General features: G+C 44.7%; 1 protein-coding gene across 2 annotated transcripts in view; it reads right to left on the bottom strand.

Annotated features, from left to right (window-relative positions):
- SEH1L (SEH1 like nucleoporin) overlaps window positions 1-12,121 on the bottom strand; it is a 38,757-nt gene extending 26,636 nt beyond the window's left edge. Inside the window, exons 1-4 of one of the 2 annotated variants that reach the window (XM_063653349.1) lie at window positions 10,481-12,120; window positions 9,778-10,346; window positions 6,137-6,187; window positions 2,409-2,555 (exon numbers count right to left, since the gene is read on the bottom strand). In XM_063653349.1, coding sequence (XP_063509419.1) covers window positions 2,409-2,555; window positions 6,137-6,187; window positions 9,778-9,888 — 309 coding nt within the window. In that variant the 5' untranslated portion in view covers window positions 9,889-10,346; window positions 10,481-12,120. Of the gene's footprint in view, window positions 1-2,408; window positions 2,556-6,136; window positions 6,188-9,777 lie in introns of both variants that reach the window. The other variant, XM_054460256.2, reaches the window with a different exon arrangement.
- Between the last annotated feature and the right edge of the window lie 2,199 nt (window positions 12,122-14,320).

Below are 14,320 nucleotides of genomic sequence, written 5' to 3' on the forward strand. Positions count from 1 at the left end.
GCACTGTGAACGTAATTAATTCTACTGAATTATACCATTTACAAATAGTTAAAATGGGCCAGGCATGGTGGCTCACGCCTGTAATCGCAGCACTTCGGGAGGCCAAAGCAGGCGAATCATTTGACATCAGGAGGTTGTGACCAGCCTGACCAACATGGTGAAACCCTGTCTCTTCTAAAAACACAAAAAAATTAGCCAGGCATGGTGGCACATGCCTGTAGTCCCAGCTACTCAGGACACTGAGGCAGGAGAATCACTTGAACCCCAGAGGCGGAGAATGCAGTGAGCCAAGATCCCACCACTGCACTCCAGCCTGGGTGACAGAGCAAGACTCTGTCTCAAAAAAAAAAACAAACAAATAGTTAAAATGAGGAATATTATGTTATACATATTTTACCACAATAAAAAATTGCATCATGGCCCTCGTAGTGGCGCACGCCTATAATCACAGCACTTTGGGAGGCCGAGGTGGGAGGGCTGCTTCAGTCCAGGAGTTCAAGACCAGCCTGGGCAACATGGTGAAACCCCATCTCTACAAAATAAAATTAGCCTGTGGTACATGCCTGTGATCCCAGCTACTTGTGGGGCTAAGGTGGGAGGATCGCTTGAGCCCAGGAGGTTGAGACTGCAATGAGCTGTGACTGGCTCTAATACAGTATCATGCCATTAGGGACGGCAGGTGAGGGGTAATAGCAGGACACTCCCACTACATACTTCCTTTTGTTTCTTTTGAATTTTACACCATGTGCATGATTATCTATTACAAAAAACAAATCATAAAGGGGGAAAAAAAAGCATGCAGATGATAATACCTTCATATGAAAATGCTGGAAAGAGTCTTAAATATAACCTAGTTCAATGTTTTCACTTTATAGATGAGGAACTTCAACAGCACACAGATTATATTATGTTCTTGCCCAAATTCAAACATCCAATAAGGCAAAGACAGCGATAAAAGCAGATGCAGATAAAGGAGAGTGTATTTTTTTTTTTTTTGAGACGAAGTCTCGCTCTTGTCCCCCAGGCTGGAGTGCAATGGCACGATCTCGGCTCACCACAACCTCCGCCTCCCGGGTTCAAGCGATTCTCCTGCCTCAGCCTCCTGAGTAACTCGGATTACAGGCATGTGCCACCATGCTCAGCTAATTTTTGTATTTTTAGTAGAGATGGAGTTTCTCCATGTTGGTCAGGCTGGTCTCAAACTCCTGACCTCAGGTGATCTGTCCACCTTGGCCTCCTAAAGTGCTGGGATTATAGGCGTGAGCCACCGCACCCGGCCGAGGACAGTATATTTCCTAAGAAAACAAAAGTAACCACAAAACAGAAGAAACAATTTTTAAAGATTTTTTTTTTTTTTTTTGAGATGAGTCTCGCTCCATCGCCCAGGCTGGAGTGCAGCGGCATGATCTCGGCTCACTGCAAGCTCCACCTCCCGGGTTCACGCCATTCTTCTGCCTCAGCCTCCCGAGTAGCTGGGACTACAGGCGCCCGCCACCATGTCCGGCTAATTTTTTGTATTTTTAGTAGAGACAGGGTTTCACTATGTTAGCCAGGATGGTCTTGATCCCCTGACCTCGTGATCCGCCCGCCTCAGCCTCCTGAAGTGCTGGGATTACAGGCCTGACCACCGCGCCCGGCCTTTAAAGAATTTTATTAACCCTTGGCTAGGCGCGGTGGCTCACGCCTGTAATCCCAGCACTTTGGGAGGCCAACAGGCAGATCACCAGGTCAGGAGATCAAGACCATCCTGGCTAGCACGGTGAAACCCCGTCTCTACTAAAAATACAAAAAATTAGACGGGCGTGGTGACGGGCGCCTATAGTCCCAGCTACTCAGGAGGCTGAGGCAGGAGAATGGCGTGAACCCGGGAGGCGGAGCTTGCAGTGAGCCAAGATGGCGCCACTGCACTCCAGCCTGGGCGACCACAGTGAGACTCCGTCTCAAAAAAAAAAAAAAATTTTATTAACCCTTAAGAGTTTAAAGTTAAAAAAAAAAAAAAAAGAATTTTAGAGTTAGGCACAGTGGCTCATGCCTATAATCTCAGCAACTCAGGAGGCTGAGGTGGGGCCAGGAGTTTGAGACTGCAGTGAGCCAGAATACTTTAAAATCATATATTACTATATATTACTATCATAAAATATACTAATAGGTAAAATCAAATACAATGCAAATATTCTAGATTCATCATAAAAGTTATAAACAATGCAATGATGCTCCTAAGTATTGCTTCAGACCCAAGTTAAAATGAAATAAACAAGGAAGAAAAAAACATGGGAGAAAGAACTTTAGAACTGGTAAAACTAGAGGGAAGTGGTGATATTTTACCAATTATCTGAGGTAGCCTTCGGACTAATGCTCCTTGGCTGCTCATGTCTTCCTGGTCCCCAGAATACTAATAAATGTCTCACCCAGTGGCTCTGTCCTCGCAGTTTATCATTTGATTCTCCTACTATTTCTTCCCATACAGCAGCTGTTCGGTCAAAAGAACAGGAAGCCAAAACCTGTCCAAATTCAGGATGGGCCCATGTCACACGCCATACAGATCCACTATGTGTCTGAGGAATCAAAAAAAATAAATAAATAAAAGAAAAGAAAACAGATATTCATTATCCCAGGGCTTCTTTTTTCCTAAATACTTATTCATATTTCATAAATACTGGTTTTACGTGAGGAAACAGAATATAGTTTTACTTCTATGAGAGGAGAAAATGGATCAACATAACATGTAAATAAAAAGTTAAATTCCAGAATGTTTTAACCTTTAGAAGACATTCTATATTTAGGATTGTAATGCTTCTTGAGTCCAGTTCTTCTGACATTTTACTAATAAAAGAAAAATCTAGCCAGATAAACTTGACTACTTCCAGTGCTGATAGTTGAAGAGTTGCTTCAGAGTTTAGCGTAACCAACCTTTGAAACAAAGATTCTGTAAGTCCACCATTTTACTTGCAAATTCTTTCTATAGAAAATATCCACCTAATAAAATAAATAACATTAGATTTATTTGCTCCAAAATCCATAGAGACAGAAAGTAGATTAGTGGTTACCAGCAGCTGGGAGCAGAGTAAACAAGAAGTGACCGCTAAATGAGCACAGGGTTTCCTTTAGAGGTGGTAAACAATGTTCTGAAATTAGAAGTGGTGGTGGTTGCCAATTTAATGAATATACTTAAAATCACTAAATTGTACACTTTAAATGGGTGCACATTATGATATGTAAATTATAGCTCAATTAAAAAAATACTTTTTTTTCATTTGATTCATCCAGGCATAGTGGCTCATGCCTGTATTCTCAGCCTTTAGGGGGCTGAGGTGAGCAGACTGCTTGAGCCCAGGGGTTCAAGACCAGTCTGGGCAATATGGCAAAACACCATCACTACAAAAAACACAAAAAATTAGGCGTGGTGGTATGCACTTATGGTCCCAGCTGCTTGGGAGGCTGAGGTGGGAGGATCACTTCAGCCTGGAAGGTTGAGGCTGCAGTAAGCCAAGATTGTGCCACTGCACTCCAGCCTGGGTGATAGAGCAAGACCTTGTCTCCAAAAAAAAAAATTATTTGCTTCAAAAGTCTAACAATATATAGAGATTATAGCCATAAAATGCTTAAATGATTTTAACTAACAATATAGTCTATTGACAACAGACTATTGTAGGAAGAGCAAATATGGGGAAGCCCAAATCCTTACAACCCTCCTGTTGGCCAAGGGGTGGGAGGGGAGGCAGCTGGAGAAGGGATACAAAGGTCTTAAAGAATTTCACCATCAAAAGAATTTGCTAGGTGCTTCTCAGGGAAAATACTGTATAATAACAAACAACATTCAGAAAATGTGTTTCACACTGTATAGCTAACATTTTTTACATTCAACAACATAAAAATAGTTTAACCAATAACTTCTACATGGTAACAATGTCACCAACTAAAGGTACATTTTGCACCCTTATTTTTTAACCTTGTTTTGTCCAGTCTTTTCTGTATCATCTTTAATTCTTACTTATACAGGGCTATAAAGTTAAAAATGCACACTAAGGCAGATAAGTTTTCTTAGATTTACAGTAAAATGCAATCTAAAGAATAAGGTTTGCACAAAGATGCTCATCACAATAAAATGGAAACTTAAATATCCACTAGTTAAGCAAAATGGTATATTTATTGGCTGTTAATAAAAAGCCTTTAAAGATATAGAAAAGTACATATGAAATATGTTAGGCTTAAAAGCAAGAGATAGGGGTTTCCTTTTGGAATAATAAAAATGTTTTAGAACTAGAAAGAGGTGGTAGTTACACAACACTGTAAATGAAGTAAATGCCAATTAATTGTTTACTCTGAAATTATTAATTTTATGATAAGTTAATCTCACCTTAAAAGGGGGGGGGAACTTGGATAGACCTTTCACAAAAGAAGATACATGAATGGTAGATAAGCATGTGAAAAAATAATCAACATGAGGTATTAAGGAAATACAAATCAAAATCCAATGATTTTTGTGGTCACTTCTCAACTACTAAAATGCCTCTAATAAAAAAGACAGATATTATCGAGTGCAGGTGAGGATGTAGAGAAACTGGAACCTCACACATGGCTGGTGGGCATAGCCACTTTGGAAGAGTTTCGCAGTTTCTTAGAAAGCTAAGCATGTACAGCCCATCAATTCCACTCATACGCATCTATCCAAAAGAAATGAAAATATATGCCTACACAGACTTACATGGCACATTCTTAACATTACTCATAACAGCCAAAACAAGAAACAACTCAAATGTCCGTCAACTGGTGAACAGAAAAACAAAACGTGGCAATATACATACAATGGACTACTCAGTATCAAAGGAACAAACTGACACATGACACAATATGGATGAACCTCAAAACATGCAAAGGGAAAGTGGCCAGACACAAAGACTATGTATTTCAAAATTCCATTTCTATGAAACTTCTAGAAAGGATAAACCAGGCTGGGCATGGTGGCTCACGCCTGTAATCCCAGCACCTTGGAAGGCCAAGGCGGGAATCACTTGAGGTCAGGAGTTCGAGACCAGCCTGGTCAACATAGTGAAACCCTGTCTCTACCAAAACTACAAAAATTAGCTGGGTGTGCTGGCATGCGCCTGTAATCCCAGCTACTCAGGAGGCTGAGGCAGGAGAATTGCTTGAACCCAGGAGGCAGAGGTTGCAATGAGCCAACATCGCACCACTGCACTCCAGCCTGGGTGACAGAGCAAGACGCCAGCTCAAAAAAAAAAAAAAAAAGAAAAGAAGAGAGGAGAGGGCGGGAGGGGAGGGGAGAGGGAGGGCAGAGGAGAGAAGAAACCTATGGAGACAGAAAATGGATCAGTGGTTGCCTGGGGCTTGGAGTGGGAATAGGATACAAAGGAATTTCTGAGTTTGAGAGAAATGTTCTAAAACTGGATTACAGTGATGACTACACAACTATGTAAGTTTACTAAAACTCACTGAACTGTACATTTAAAATGGATGACTTTTAAGGTATGAAAATTTGTACTTGGCCAGGCACGGTGGCTCACACCTGTAATCCCAGCACTTTGGGAGGCCGAGGGCGGATCACCTGAGGTCAGGAGTTCGAGACCAGCCTGGCCAACATGGCGAAACCCCATCTCTACTAAAAACACAAAAATTAGCCGGGCATCGTGGTGCACACCTATAGTCCCAGCTACTTGGGAGGCTGAGGCAGAAGAATCACTTGAACCCAACAGGCAGAGGTTGCAGTGAGCCGAGATCATGCCACTGCACTCCCACCTGGGCAAGAGAGTGAGACTCTCCGTCTCAAAAAAAAAAAAAAAAAAAAAAAGAAGAATATTTCTACTTGAGTAAAGGTTTTTTTTTTTTTTTTAAAGAGAAAACTATGTATGAAACATCACAACAATTAAAATATGTAAAGGCAAAAGGAATATTCTGAATTACTAAGATAATTATGTTAGAATGCTACAGAATTACAGATTTTCTTACTCTCAAATTCTGAGAAACACACTTGTTACTTTAATATCGAAAAACAGTAAAATGTCTTCCCAGGAAAAGAACTACTGTATAAATGTTATTTTCTCAAAACAATTCATAGATAACTATAAAATAAACAGTAAATATTTCTGTATTTTTAATAACTGTAAAAATAAATACTAACCTTCCAGCTAGCAGTACAATGCCAATCACCACTTTCACTTTTATCCCAGACCTATAAGAATATAAAAGGCAGATATTTTATACAAAAATTCCTACAAATTGATACAAAAACTATAAGACTTAATCAGTGTACAAGGAAAGGGGTGAACATATAATTCACGAAAGAATACAACCAGCAAGTAAACATTCATTCATTCAATTAAATATTTATTGAGAGGCTGGGTGCGATGGCTCACGCCTGTAATCCCAGCACTTTGGGAGGCCAAGGGAAACGGATCACCTGAGGTCAGGAGTTTGAGACCAGCCTAGACAATGTGATGAAACCCCGTCTCCACTAAAAATACAAAAATTAGCCAGGCATGGTGCTGCATGCCTGTAGTCCCAGCTACTAGGGAGGCTGAGGCAAGACAATCTCTTGAACCCCGGAGGTGGAGGTTGCAGTGAGCTGAGATCACGCCACCACACTCCAGCCTGGGAGACAGAGCGAGACACCGTCTCAAAAAATATATATACATTGAGAACCTTGAATGTGTCAAGCACTGGGCCAAGAACCAAGGGATTCAGGAAGCTGAGCTCTATTAGGTAACAGAGACAATTAGTTACAGTCACTACGCTTGGAGGCCATTTTAAACAGCAAAATCACCAATAGAAAGAACAAATAATCATTGCACTAAATAGATCATGAAAAACACCTGCTTACAGTATGCGCCAAAATAGAGTATCGCCTGGTTTCACCTCAATGGGAAATGTCTGTCCTGAGACTCAAACTTTTCACCACTCCTCACACATGCACAAATGACTGCAAAAGCAGTGTGACTTTTGGAGTACAAGTAAATTTCAGAGTAGACAAATTCAAAAAACACAGAATCTACAAACAACAGGCTCAACTGTACATGTAACAAATGGTAAAGCAAAAATATTGAAACTAGGCATGGTGGTGCACACCTGCAATCCCAGCTACTCAAGAGGCTGAGGCAGGAGGGATTACTTGAGCCCAGGAGTTTAAGGCTATGATCACGCCGGTGAATAGCCACTGCACCGCAGCCTGGGCAACATGGCAAGACTCCATCTCAAAACAAAAAAATTGAACCTTATTACCCAGAAAAAATATAGATTACAATAAGAAGGTGCCAATTTCACCTGTTAAAAATGTAACGAGAGCAATAACACTATCAAATCAATACTATCGCTGGCAGTATAAAACGGTACGACCTGCAAAATAGCAATTTGTCAATTCTCTTCAATAGTTTTTAAAATATCCACTAATTTATCTTCTGGAATTAGCCTAAGAAAATCATTCAAAATACATAAAATGCTAAACTAATGAAAATTTTCAGTGCAACACTATTTCTGACAAGACATATACGTATATACACACACTCTACCATGACAACTTAAAACGTTAAAGGAAAAACAGAAGAAATCAATAAATATTAACACACATTAGCAATAAGTCTATAATTTTTTCACTTTCTAAAAAGAAAAATATATTACTTGCTCAATTAAAAATATATACAAATAAATACATGCCTCCTCCTTTAAAAAAAAAAGTACTCTGGAATAAATGGACCTAAGAGGGCTTGGCAAGGTGACTCACACCTGTAATCCCAGCACTCTGGGAGGCTGAGGTGAGAGGATCACTTGAGCCCAGGAGTTCGAGACTAGCCTGGGCAACGCAGCAAGACCCTGCCTCTACAAAAAAAATTTTTTTAATTGGCCAGGCGTGGTGGCGCGCACCCGTAGTCCCAGCTACTGGAGAGGCTAAGGTGGGAGGATGGCTTGAACCTGGGATGTTGAGGTTGCAACAAGCCAAGATCGCACCACTGCACTCCAGCCTGGGTGACAGAGCCAGACTCTGTCTCAAAAAAAAAAGGAAAACGAAAAAAGAAAAAAAAATTATACTAACTAAAATAAACCAAATATAAAAGGGCGAATATTCTATGATTCTATTTATCTGAGGTACCTAGAATATGCAAATTAATAGAAAGCAGTAGAATAGAGGTTACCAGAGGATGGGGTGGGGCAACAGGGTGCTCTCGGGTACAGAGTTTCAGTTTAGGATGAAGAAAAGGTTGTGGAGATGGGCAGTGGCGACGCTGCACAGCAATGTGAATGCTGTGCTCTATGCCACTGAATTCTACACTTTAAAACGGTTAACGTGGGCCGGGCGCGGTGGGTCACGCCTGTAATCCTAGCACTTTGGGAGGCCAAGGTGGGCGGATCACGAGGTCATGAGATCGAGACCATCCTGGCTAACACGGTGAAACCCCATCTCTACTAAAAATACAAAAAATTAGCCGGGCGTGGTGGCGGGCGCCTGTAGTCCCAGCTACTTACGAGGCTGAGGCAGAAGAATGGCGTGAACCCGGGAGGCGGTGCTTGCAGTGAGCCGAGACTGCACCACTGCACTCCGCCTGGGCGACAGAGCAAGACTCCGTCTCAAAAAAAAAAAAAAAAAACCGGTTAACGTAGTTTATTACAACAAAAATAAACTTGTTTTAAAAAAGAAACTACATCTTTTAAGAATTGCAACACTATTTATAAAAAGTTTATCTTTGAGAGATCACTGGTATCAAACTCGAATGTGAAAAAGGATAAACTATCCTTTAGATTTCCAGTTACTCTGGAGTTGTCGAGAACCAAATAATCCGCACTCCAGCTTTCATTCATCCTGCAACACATCTGGGAGGTTCCTAAATCTCATATAGCATCCCCACATTAGAAATTCTGCTTGTCGTCCAGGCGCGGTGGCTCACGCCTGTAATCCAAGCACTTTGGGAGGCCGAGGCGGGTGGATCACGAGGTCAGGAGTTCGAGACCAGCCTGGCCCACATGGTGAAACCCGTCTCTACTAAAAAGTACAAAAAAATTAGCCGGGCGTGGTGACGTGCACCTGTAATCCCTGCTACTTGGGAGGCTGGGGCAGGATAATCGCTTGAACCCGGGAGGCGGACGTTGCAGTGAGCTGAGATCGTGCCATTGCACTCCAGCCTGGGTGACAGAGTGAGACTCCGTCTCAAAAAAAAAAAAAAAGAAAGAAATTCTGCTTGTCGGAAGTGTCTATAGACGTTTACGGGAACTTCAAGAAACAAACCCTCCGATTCCTGGGCAGCAAGCAGAGAAATCAGATGTAAATGGTTTGTATTTTTCTTCCTTGGCGTAACAAAGTGAGCTTCTGCTCTGAACCCACGGAGAAAACCATGTGCCCTGGTGAGAGAACACCGGCGGGGCACAGAACCCGACGCAGCGCCAGCCAGGCAAAGTCTCCCACCAGGTCCCACTGCAGGTCCTCGGGTGTACAGCGCGAGCAAGACCCACGACGCCGAGGCTGACGGTGGGACGCCCCTGGGTTCCCGCCCGCAGCCCCGGCAACGCGGCCTGGAAAAGGGCCCGGCGTCCCCTGCGGGCGGGAGCGCGCACGTGGCACCAGCTGCGCAGGCGCACGTGAGGGCGGCCCGCGAGGCCGCCGTGACCCCACAATACGCGGGCGGGGAGGGCTTCCGCCCGGTCCAGCCAGGGCTCGCTCGCCACCCCACAGCTTCCAGCGGCGTCACTGAAACCAAGACACAGCCCCGTTCCCCGCGCCGCCCACCCACTCCCCCTCCTTCCGGGGTCGGCCCCGCCCGCAAGCGCCGCGCGCACCTTAACGCTCTGATCGCTGGAGCAGGTTGCCATCCGCCGCCCGTGGAAGTCGAAAGAGACATCGTGGATGAGATCTTTGTGGTCCGCCGCGATGCTGCGAGCCACAAACATGGTTTCCGTCGGGCCCGCGCCTCCGAAGAGGACAGTGGTGGCGGCGGCGGCGGCGCGCGCGGCCCGCGCCCTAACCAGACCTCGCAACCAGGGAGCGCAAGGCGCGTGCTGCTCACGCCCCCGCACCGCCCCTGTCCATCAAGCCCCGCCCACACCCTTCCAGTCCTTCAAGCCCCGCCCCACCCACCGGCCCGTCAGGCCCCACGCAGTCCCCTGGACCCTCAAGCCCTGCCCACGCCCCGGCCCGTCATAACTCGCCCCACCCCCAGGCCCGTCAAGCCCCGCCTACTCCCCCCGCCAGGGCCGTCATGCCTCGCCCCACCCTCCCGCGCCCTCAAGCCCCGCCCTGTTCCCGGCTCGTCAATCCTCGTCGCGCCCCCGGCCCGTCATGCTCTACGATCCTGGTGCGGATTCCTCCGGGCTCTGACCATTCGGCGGCGGAGGCTGCTCCGCAAAAGGCGAGTTACTTATGCTGAGAAGTAGTAAGAGCTTATTACTGTGCACATGAAGAAAGATGAAAAAGTGGAGACTGCCTCTCACGGTCCTCGGCCTTGCATCATTTAAGTCGACGTTTGGATGTGTTTCCCCCCAGACACGTGCGAGGCGCGCGGAGCAGGTGGAGAAGGCGAGCCGTGGGTTTGGTCAGGAGCTGCGCTCCGCCGGGAAGGCTGAAGAGCAAGGAGGGCCGGGGAGACGCCTGAGGGGATGACAAGCAGTCCAGGCTCGGCAGCCTAAGAGCGAAGGCTGGACGGGGAGGAAAGGATCAGAAGTAGTAGTTGAAATGTGTCAAGATTTTACAGGTAGAACAGGCCTGGGGGTGCTAGGAGCCACCTCGGGGGTAGGGAAATAGTATGAATTAGAAGAGTCCGCCTGTAGAAACGTGTCATCCCGGGGGAAGGAAGCGGCCGGGGGAAGTGGGCTGCCTGCTAGCCGGGAGCCAGAGTCCTCCGGGGAAAAGGAAGTGAAGAGGGTCAGAACCCCTGGGAAAAGGCCTGGCTCAGATCAAGGATTCTGCCAAAACCGGAAAGTGGAGGAGCCTCTTCCGAGACGCCAACGACTCAGGGGGTTTTGCTTATCAGGAAAAGGCATTCTAGAGGGCGTAGTGGTAAAGTTAGGATGGGAGACAGTGGAAGCTTTCGTCAGGGGAGCAGAAAGTACAGAAAAAAAAAAAAAAATGAGGCTGCAGTAGGGACTTGCCCTTTGGATTTTGGCCAGGAATGACAAAAATGTGAGGTATGGTAAAATTAGCAGGCTGGAAAGTTTTTTAAATGATTAGTCCCAGCTGTCCCCTGATGGATTGCACAGAAACCTGCAAAGAGAAGTGGCGCAATGACCTGACCTTTTTCAACCATAAATAAGATTTTATTGCTACCTTAAGAGGTGGGCCCCACCTCTTATGATAACTGATAACAACTATAACTTTTTTGAAGGTCAGACACTCATTTCCAAAGAAAGTGCTCACTATAAAAGTCCAATCAAAATATATTGATTATTATAAAAATAGCAAAACAGTTTTAAAATTATTTTAATTAAATTTAAATACAGAGAGTAAACAGATCAGTGGTTGCCAGAGATTATCAGAGTGGGAGTGAAGTGTTGAATTAGGTGAAACAGTGGATTTTTTTAAATAGACTTTAGTTTTTAGAACACTTTCAGGTTCACAGCAAAATTGAGCAGAAAATAGAGTTCCCGTATGTACCCCTACTGTCACACATGCACAGCATCCTCCACTGTCAACATCCCACACCAAAGTGGTACCTTTGTTATGATCACTGACCCTACATTGACACATCATTATCACCCAAAATTCAGAGTTTGCATTAGGGTTCACTCTTGGTGTTTTATTCTATGGGTTTTGGCAAATATATGACATTGATCAACCATTATAGTATCATGCGGAATAGTTTGACTGCCCTGAAAATCCTTAGTGCTCCTGTTCATCCCTTTCTTCCGCAACACCTGGCAACCGCTGATCTTTCCACTGACTGCATGGTTTTGACTTTTCCAGAATGGCATATAATGGGAATCTTGAAGTGGCTAGCCTTTTCAGATTGGCTTCCTTCCTCATAGTAATATGCATTTAAGCTTTCTCCATGTCTTGTCTTGAGAGTTCGTTTCTTTTTAGTGCTGAATAATATTCCATTGTCAGGCTGTAACAGTGTTTATTTATTCACCAACTAAAGAGCATTCTGGTTGTTTCTGTGTTTGGGCAATTATCAATAAAGCTCCTACAAACATCTGTGTACAGGTTTTTGTGTGGACATGTTCGCAACTCCTTTGGGTAGATACCAAGAAGCCTGATTGCTGGATCATATTGTAAGTAAGTTTAGTTTTGTTTTTTGGGGTTTTGTTTTGTTTTTTGAGACAGGGTCTCACTCTGTCATGGCAGACAATCATGGCTCACTGCAGCTTTAAATTCTCTGGGTTCAGATGATCCTCCCACCTCAGCCTCCCGAGCAGCTGGGACTACAGGCACAGTGCCACCACACCCAGCTAATTTTTCTATTTTTTGCAGAGATGGGGTTTCACCATGTTGCCCAGGCTGGTCTCAAACTCCTGGGCTCAAGCGATCCTCCTGCCTTGGCCTCCCAAAGTGCTTGGATTACAGGCATGAGCCACTGTGCCTGGCCTGGTTTTACAAGAAACTTACAAACTGTCTTCCAAAGTGGTTGTGTCAGCCAGGCCTGGTGGCTAAGTTACCCTGTAATCCAGCACTTTGGGAGGCCGAGGCGGGCAGATTATCTGAGCTCAGGAGATAAAGACCAGCCTGGGCAACATGGCAAGACCGCCGTCTCTACTAAAAATACAAAATAAAAATACAAAAAAATAGCCCCAGGAGTGGTGGTGGAGCCGAGATCGTGCCACAGGACTCCATCCTGGGCAACACAGGGAGACACTATCTCAAAAAAAAAAAAAGAGAATTTAACACAGGAAACTGGTTACATATATATCCAAGGGGTTAATTAAGAGCAAAAAGGGAACATGTGAGATTACCCAGAGACTAGAAACTACAGGAAACTCTGGGCCGGAAGCGTGAAAGGGAAAATAGTTTTACCCAGAGCTATCATCATTGACTCTGAGGCTGCTGACATTGGCACCTTTACCACCAGCAGGCAGAAAGCCAGGAGCCAATACTCCAGCTTACACTGCAGGCATCCAACAGAGCAACAGCCGTGGGAGCCCACAAGCTCTGAACAGCTGAGGTTCCTGGAGCCTCTGCTAGTACTGCTGGAGCTAGGGCTGAGTGCTGCTGCTACTGCTGCTGTTCAAATCACCCCTGAGCAGGAAGCCAGGCTCACCCATTGCCACCACTACTCAGCTATGTGAGCTGCCTTCACAAATTGGAGACAAGGTCTTCTTCCTCCTACATCTGAATCCCCTACTGTTTCTCAATGGCAGAACCTAACTAGAAATAGAAAACTAATAAGAGTCTGGAAAAACAAGTTTGGAGGTTTCCAGTTCGTATTCTGGAAAGAATACGACCTACAATGAAGGCTGGGCATGGCAGCTTACACCTGTAATCCCAACATTTTGGGAGGCTGAGGCCGGCAGATCACTTGAGGTCAGGAGTTCAAGACCAGCCTGGCCAACATGGTGAAACCCCGTTTCTACTAAAAATAGAAAAATTAGCTGGGCATGGTGGTGAGCGCCTGTAATCTCAGCTACTCAGGAGGCTGAGGCAGGAGAATCACTCTAACCCTGGAGGCGGAGGTTGCAGTGAGCTGAGATTGCACCGCTGCACTCCAGCCTGGGCAACAGAGCGAGACTCCATCTCAAAAATATAAATAAATAACCTACAATGAGTTAAGAAGCTTTCACATTTTTTTTCCTCCTCTGAGCCAGTTTAAATAGCATATGAACTGAAAGATTCCTGTGAAGATTTTGTAGAAGATTCCGTGAAGATTTTGTAGATGACATTCACAAAATTTTATCAGCCTGATGCCTTTGGTGATGATAGGTATAGTTAATTTTAACTACCTTTTAAAATTATTTTATTCATGGCCTCTTCAGATTTTTTACCTTTTGTCAAAACAATTTTGATCATTTATATCTTCCTTTAAAAAATCAGCCATTTTGTGCTGGGCATGGTGGCTCATGCCTATAATCTCAGCAGTTTGTGAGGCTGAAGTAGAAGCATTGCTTGAGCTCAGGAGTTCAAGGCCAGCCTGGGCAACATAGTGAGACCTCGTCTCTACAGAAAACAAATTAGCCAGGTGTGGTGGTGCACGTCCGTATTTCAGCTACTCAAGAGGCTGAAGCAGGAAGAGGATCACCTGAGCCCAGGAGGCAGAGGTTGCAGTGAGCTGAAATCGTGCCACTGCACTCCAGCCTGGGCGACAGAGTGAGACACTGTCTCAAATAAATAAATAATCAGCCATTTCACTGAAATATTTAAACTTATTAATATAGAGTTACATATGTTAATGTCTTA

The sequence above is a fragment of the Pongo pygmaeus genome, chromosome 17 (genome assembly GCF_028885625.2).
Source record: "Pongo pygmaeus isolate AG05252 chromosome 17, NHGRI_mPonPyg2-v2.0_pri, whole genome shotgun sequence".
Taxonomy (NCBI): Eukaryota; Metazoa; Chordata; class Mammalia; order Primates; family Hominidae; genus Pongo; species Pongo pygmaeus.